We start from the raw sequence: 7500 nt of genomic DNA, 5'->3' as shown, positions 1-7500 counted from the left end.
TCGCCCCAAAAGAGGAAAAGCAAATGAATAAGAGAATAATGATGAAAAGAAAGAATGAATAAAAATATTAAAAGAGATTTTTAAAAAGTAAAAGAATTTCCAGAAACTATTTTTCTTTAGACTCGGAGCGCTGTCTTAGAAGGAAAGTGGGAGGGGGGGAGGTGAGGGGAGGGGAGGGGAGGGGAGGGGAAGGAAAGCCTTAGGGGAGGGGGAGGAGGGTTGATAGAAGGGAGGGAGGGAGGGAGGGGGAAGGGGGTAGTAGGATGCGTCTCTTTGCTTGCTTGCTTGCTTTTGGGATTCCTTCCGCTCAGGAGGATCGCTGAGACAAGGCTGTAGGAATCTTTCTTCTATAGCATTTTCCTTTATTTATTTTTTATTATTATTATTTCCTCTGTTGTTGTTGTTATTTTCTTCTTCTTCTTCTTTTGTGACTTTCTTTCCTTCTTCTTTGCCTTCTTTGCTTCCTTCTTCCTTCTTTTCCTTGATTTAATTCTATATTTTTTTCCTTTTCTTCTTTTCCTAGTTCGCCCTCTCCCCTTGTCCTCAATTCTTTGTACTTTTTTCACCTTCTTCTTCCTCATCATCTTCTCCCACTTCTTCTTTTTTCTATCCGTGTTCTTTTTTTCCTCCTCCTCCCCTTCCTCCTCTTCCTCCTCCTTCTCCCACTCCTCCTCCTCCTCCTCCCTTCCTGTCCTCCTCCTCCTCCTCCTCCTCCCCTTCCTCCTCCTCCTCCTCCTCCCCTTCCTCCCCTTCCTCCTCCTCATCCTCCTCCTCCTCCCCTTCCTCCTACTCCTCCTCCTTCCCCTTCCTCCTCCTCCTCCCTCCCCGCCCTCTTCCTCCTCCTCCTACTCCTCCCCTTCTTCCACCTCCTTCCCTGCCCTCCTCCTCCACCTCCTTCCCTGCCCTCCTCCTCCTCCCCTTCCTCCTCCCCTTCCTCCTCCTCCTCCTCTTCCTCTATTTCTTCTTCACAACCACCTTTACAGCTCGCCAAATGACCACATCGTCGAGAGTAATACAGATGGACCGAGGATGCTGCATCTCAAAGCCAGGCCAGGCAAGGTCAGGAGATGAACCATCACACGCGAAGGATACCAAGGATGCAGCATCTTTGTGAGGGGGGAGGGGAGGGAAGGGAAAGGGATGGAAGGAGTAGGGGGGAGGGGAGGGGGTGGAAGGAGTAGGAGGGGGAGGGGAGTGAAAGTCGCGTCGGATGCTGCAGAGATCAAAGGGCGGAAGATGCGCCCTCGTGACCTAAGGGTTTTTTTTTTTCTTTTTTTCTTTTCTTTTTTTCTTTTTTGGTCGTGTTGTGGGGCGAAGGGGGGGGGGGCAAGGAAGGGGGAAAGGAGATGTTAGGGAATAGGAAGGGTGAGTGAGATGTTGAAGGAGTAGGGAAATAGGGAGAGAGGAATTGGAAAAGAGGGAGAAGCAGAGGATAGAAAGAGAGGGTGGAAGAGAATGAGAAGAAAAGAGGGATATGAGGGAGAGTAAGGGAAGGAGGAGGTGAAGGGAAGAGGACGAAGGAGATGGGATAGGGAGGGAGGGGGAGTGAAGGATAAGAGGGACAGAGAGGATGCGAGGAGAAACGGATAGGATGAAAGAGAGTAAGGTGCTACTATCATCTATCTATCTACATCTCCACCTGTATCTATCTTTTGTTCTCTGTATAGTTACTTTTCTACATATATTATTATATTCTCTCTCTCTCTCTCTCTCTCTCTCTCTCTCTCTCTCTCTCTCTCTCTCTCTCTCTCTCTCTCTCTCTCTCTCTCTCTTTCTCTTTCTCTTTCTCTCTCTCTCTCTCTCTCTCTTTCTTTCTCTTTCTCTCTCTCTCTCTCTCTCTCTCTTCTCTCTCTCTCCTCTCTCTCCCTCTCTCTCTCTCTCTCTCTATCTATCTAGCTACCTAACTAACTATCTAGCTATCTCTCTCTCTCTCTCCTATCTCTCTCTCTCTCTCTCTCTCTCCTCTCTCTCTTCTCTCTCCTTCTCTCTCTCTCTTCTCTCTCTCTTCTCTTTCTCTCTCTCTCTCTCTCTCTCTCTCTCTCTCTCTCTCTCTCTCTCTCTCTCTCTCTCTCTCTCTCTCTCTCTCTCTCTCTCTCTCTCTCTCTCTCTCTCTCTCTCTCTTTCTCCATTGCGCTCTAATCTCATGGAATATCATCTCATTCCTCATCACTGGGGTTCCGATGACGTTGCATGACGACAATCAATGCCTCACACACGACAACTGTCATGCAGACGACCTCATAATCATGCAAGATGCCATGCAAGGTCACGGACTTTGCTACAGTGACCATGGCGATCGGACGGTACAATTTTTTTTTTTTTTTTTTTTTTTTTTTTTTGGAGAAAGAGAGGGATTGGATGAAAGATAAGGAGAGGGAGGGGAAGGGGGGGGGGGGGGGGGGAGGGAAGGGAGAGTGGGAGGAGTGGGGAAAAGGGAGGGGGGAGGAGGAGAGGGAGATGGAGGGGAAATGTAGGAGGAAGAGTGAGGAGGGAAGGAGGAGGGGAACGAGGGATGGGAGTGGGATGGAGGGAGGAGGGAGAGGAAGGGGGAGGATGGGAAGGAGAAGGAGGAGGTGGGTGGGAAGGAGGAGGGGGAGTGGGAATATTTTTGTCGGTTGTTGTTGTTATTGATGATGGTGATGATTCTGTTTTTGTTGTTGCTGTTATTTTCGTTGTTATTAAAGGTGGTGGTGGTTTTGTGATGCTTGTGATGATGAGGTTGAAGATGATAGTCGCATTGTTGCTGATAATTGTGACTCTCTCTCTCTCTCTCTCTCTCTCTCTCTCTCTCTCTCTCTCTCCCTTTTCTCTCTCCCTCTCTCTCTCACTCCCTCTCTCTCTCTCTGTCTCTCTCTCTCTCACTCACTCACTCACTTACTCACTCACTCACTCTTTATCTATCTATCTCTTCTCCCTCCCTCCATCTCCCTCTCCCCTCTGTCTCTCCACTTCTCTTTTTCCCTTCCCCCCGCCCTCCCCCCTGCCTCCCTCCCTATCCCCTGCCTCCCTCCCTATCCCTCCCCCTCCCTCCCACCCCCGTCTCTTTCTCTCTCTGGGCGTAAACATCCCAACTCGCCCTTGTTTATGGAACCCGGAAATAAATGGCCGGGTTATGCTAATGGGCGGGTCTCCTGGCGGCTGCACGGGTGGTGAGTCCGTGCAACCGTGCACCCTTACGGCGATGTTGCAGGGGAACCTTCCCTTGTCCGTAGGAAACTATAAACACTATATACTTTACATGGATATCATACATAAAGCGAAGGTATATGAAATATATTTATGTTAAACTTAAACACTTTTCTTATTCATTATTCTTAAACCCTGTGCATAAACGCCATAGAACTAGAAACACTTTCTCTCTCTCGCTCGCTCTCTCTCTCTCTCTCTCTCTCTCTCTCTCTCTCTCTCTCTCTCTCTCTCTCTCTCTCTCTCTCTCTCTCTCTCTCTCTCTCTCTCTCTCTCTCTCTCTCTCTCTCGCTCTCACTCTCTCTCTCACTCTCTCGCTATCTCTCTCTCTCTCTTCACTTTCCTTACCTATTTCCTCCTCTTGCCCTCTCTCCTCCCCCTCCTCCTCCCTCCCTGTCTCTCCCCCTGCCATCAATTTTCTTCTCTATTCTTCCTTCCTTCCTTCCCCCTACCCCCCTCTACACCTAACTCCTACCCTACCCTACCCTCCCCCTTCCACCCCTTCCCTCTTCCTCCACCCTTACCCCTTACCCCCTTCTCCCTATTTCTACCCCCTTACCCCCTTACCCCTACCCCCTTTCCCCCTTACCCCTTACCCCCTTTCCCCCTTACCCCCTTTCCCCCTGCCCCTTACCCCTACCTCCCCTACCCCCTACCTCCCTACCCCCTTACCTCCTTATCCCCTACTCCCCTACCCCTACCTCCCTACCCCCATACCCCTACCCCCCTACCCCCTTCCCCCTTGCCCCCTTACCCCCTACCCCTACCCCCTTACCCCCTACCCCTACCCCCTTACCCACTAACCCCCCTACCCCCTAAACCCCCTAACCCCCTAAACCCTTACCCCCTACCCCCCTTTCCCCCTACCCCCCTACCCCCTACCCCCCCTCTCACCGGGTCATCCTACGCCTCTCCTCGCTCTTCTGTATATATGTTTCGCATTGCGGGATTTTTGCATCAGCGCAACGGGAATAAAGCTTTTAAGAAATCTAAGATATTTTTTTTTTTTACTTTCCTTCTTTCTCTCTCTCTTTGTCTGTCTGTCTGTCTGTCTGTCTGGCATTTTGTCTTTCGTTGTCTGTATGTCAGTTTTTTTGTTGTTTTTTTCTTTCGTTTTTTTTTTTTTTTTTGTATCTTTCTCTGTCGGTTTGTTGGTTTGTTTTTTCTTTCTCTTTTTCTTTGCTGTCTCTGTCTCTAATTCTGTTTTTTTGTTTTTTTTATCTTTGTCTATCTGTTTGTCTGTTCGTCTGTGCGGCACATACATACACGCACGCGCGAGCTTCATCACCCACACATTTGTTTTCGTGTTTTCATGACGTAATTTCGAAAACTTTTAAAAGGTCAGAGAATTTGACTGATTGAAAAACAATGGCTGGATTTCATGAGAAAGTTTGTGACACGATTAGTAATGTCCAGGAAACACATTTCAATTATACTTGCAACGATAATCATTTTCATGATGATGATGATGATGGCAGTGATTGTTATTATCATCATCGTTATTTTCACCATTATTAATATCATTATTATCATTAATATTATCATTATATTTTTTTTAATTGCTTATAACAAATATCATTTTTATTATAATGTATATGTAGTTGTAATACTGTCCTAACTAATTATACCTCTGTCATGATTATCATCGTCATTATCATTATTCATTTATCAGTACCGTTTTAATATTGTTGCTGTTATACTGTTTGTTGTTGCTTTTACCGTTTAACAGTAACAACGGGAAAAACATGATGATGGAAAATGCATCAGAGGTGTTGCCATTGTTGCACTGATCTCTCTCGCTCTCTCTCTCTCTCTCTCTCTCTCTCTCTCTCTCTCTCTCTCTCTCTCTCTCTCTCTCTCTCTCTCTCTCTCTCTCTCTCTCTCTCAATCTCTCTCTCTCTCAATCTCTCTCTCTCTTTCTCTCTCTCTCTCTCTCTCTCTCTCTCTCTCTCTCTCTCTCTCTCTCTCTCTCTCTCTCTCTCTCTCTCTCTCTCTCTCTCTCTCTCTCTCTCTCTCTGCCTGTCTCCGTAGAGCTCCGTCTCGCACTGCATACTAATCACAGCAAAGTTAGCTGGGCTTTTGGCTAAGGAGGGAAAAATTAATATTTATGATAATAGCACCATAAACAGACATATTTTCCCGCCTGGTTTGCGAGAGAATTATCAAAGATGTATTCTCCGCGCTTGAAGTTCATTAAGTAAAGTAATTAATGCACGTTTTGGGTTGTGAATTGTGGTCTTGATGAGCTTGCGTGAAGGAATTAATGAGTGAAGAGATTTATACATGCGTTGGTAACCGCGCCGGTGAGTAATCAAGTGGCGTTTTTTTTTTTTTTTTTTTCTCGCATATCTGTCTGTTTATGTCTTTTTATGTCTTTGTCTTTATTTCTCTCGCTCCAGTTTCTCTCTTAATATATATAATATATATATATATATATATATATATATATATATATATTATATATATAAATATATTATATATATATAAATATATATACACATATATATACATATATAATATATATATATAATATATATATATATATATATATATATATATATATATATATATATATGTATATATATATATTTACATGCTTGTGTATGAATATACATACATACATACACATACATACATACATACATACATGCATACATACGTATACATATATTTATTTATTTATATATATATATACATATATATAATTCATAATTGTACATTCTAATTACCTACCAAAAAATCCAAGAAACAAAAAAAAAATCCTTATATAAAAGCTCCCTAAAAACTAATGAAAGCCCGACATCTCCAGAGTCCCAGCACTTTCCCGAAATCTAACCCCGTGTCTCTCCCTCCCTCCGCCCGCAGGTCAGATGTTCCTGATGGACCGGTTCCTGGGCGGGACGTTCCTGACCTTCGGCCTGGATGTCATCAAGTTCATGGAGGACGACCAGGAGGTGCGCGTGGACCCCATGATCTTCGTCTTCCCGCGCATGACCAAGTGCTCGTTTAGCAAGTTCGGTACTTCGGGTGAGCTCGAGCGGTACGACTCGCTGTGCATCTTGCCCATCAACATCGTCAACGAGAAGATCTACATCTTCCTGTGGTTCTGGTTCCTCCTGCTGGTGTTCTTGACCTTCTTCGTCCTGCTGTACCGCCTCATGATCATCTTGAGTCCGAGGATGAGGGCGTACCTCCTGTGCCTCCGGTTTCGCCTCATTAACAAGGAGGTGATCAACACGATAGTGAGGAAAAGCAAGATGGGGGACTGGTTTCTCTTCTACATGCTCGGCCAGAATGTGGACACGCTCATATTCAAAGAGGTCATGCACGAGCTGGCGAAGAGGTTGGGTCATGCATCCAAAGACTTCGGCGAGCCCTGAGCACCGTGTAAATAGCCACAGGGTGTTTACCACGAACGTCTGTGATTCTAACGCACCTAGCTTAAGGTAAGTCTGGCTTTTCTTCCTTTTTTTAAATATAATGATGGTCATTTTATTCTATATTTTTTTCTTGTCGGCATTTTTTTAATATGGTGGCGGTGTGTGTTTGTACGTGTGTTTGTGTGTGTGTCTGTGTGTGTGTGTGAAAGAAAGTGAGACAGACAGACAGACAGAGAGTGAGAGAGAGAGAGAGAGAGAGAGAGCGAATGAGAGATTTTCATAGAGGGAGAAAGAAAAAGATAGAGTAAATGAGAAAATGACAGAGAGAGAAAGAGAGCGAGAGAGAGAGAGAGAATGAGAGATTTTCATAGAGGGAGAAAGAAAAAGATAGAGTAAATGAGAAATTGACAGAGAGAATAAGAGAGAGAGAGAGAGAGAGAGAGATAGAAAGAGAGAAAAGGAGAGAAAGAGAAAAAGGGAGATAAAGAGAGAGAGAGAGAGAGAAAGGGAGATAAAGAGAGAGAGAGAAAGGGAGATAAAGAGAGAGAGAGAGAAAGGGAGAGAGAGAGAGAAAGAGAGAGAGATAGAAAGAGAGAAAAGGAGATAAAGAGAGAAAGGGAGATAAAGAAAGAGAGAGAGAGAGAAAGAGAGAGAGAGAAAGTGAGATAAAGAGAGAGAGAGAGACAGAGAGAGAGAGAAAGGGAGATAAAGAAAGAGAAAGAAAGAGAGAGATTTGTTCCCGCCGTGCATGTTAGAGAACGCCCCACTCCAGCGCGTTCTCAGACCCACCGCCAGCCGCCAACCTCTTCCGCCAATTTCCTTAAACCGATCAGAAACTGAATTCCAACACCCACCAAGATGGCAACAGCAGCTGGTGGAGTAAATATAGCCTTTAATATCACAGATGATTCCTCTCACCACAGCTGGTAATCGG

The 7500-nt window shown here is 45.1% G+C and overlaps 1 protein-coding gene across 1 annotated transcript in view; it reads left to right on the top strand.

Annotated features, from left to right (window-relative positions):
* shakB (Innexin family member shaking B) overlaps positions 1–7500 on the top strand; it is a 151572-nt gene that overhangs the window by 95706 nt on the left and 48366 nt on the right. The window contains exon 2 of the mRNA XM_043027621.2: positions 6052–6632. Coding sequence (XP_042883555.1) covers positions 6052–6566 — 515 coding nt within the window. The 3' untranslated portion in view covers positions 6567–6632. The remainder of the gene's footprint in view (positions 1–6051; positions 6633–7500) is intronic.

The sequence above is a fragment of the Penaeus japonicus genome, unplaced genomic scaffold (assembly GCF_977035675.1).
Source record: "Penaeus japonicus unplaced genomic scaffold, GWHDUDI00000001_assembly GWHDUDI00000023, whole genome shotgun sequence".
Classification (NCBI taxonomy): domain Eukaryota; kingdom Metazoa; phylum Arthropoda; class Malacostraca; order Decapoda; family Penaeidae; genus Penaeus; species Penaeus japonicus.
Note: the sequence above shows the minus strand (reverse complement) of the source record. Positions and strands in the feature narration are given on the sequence as shown.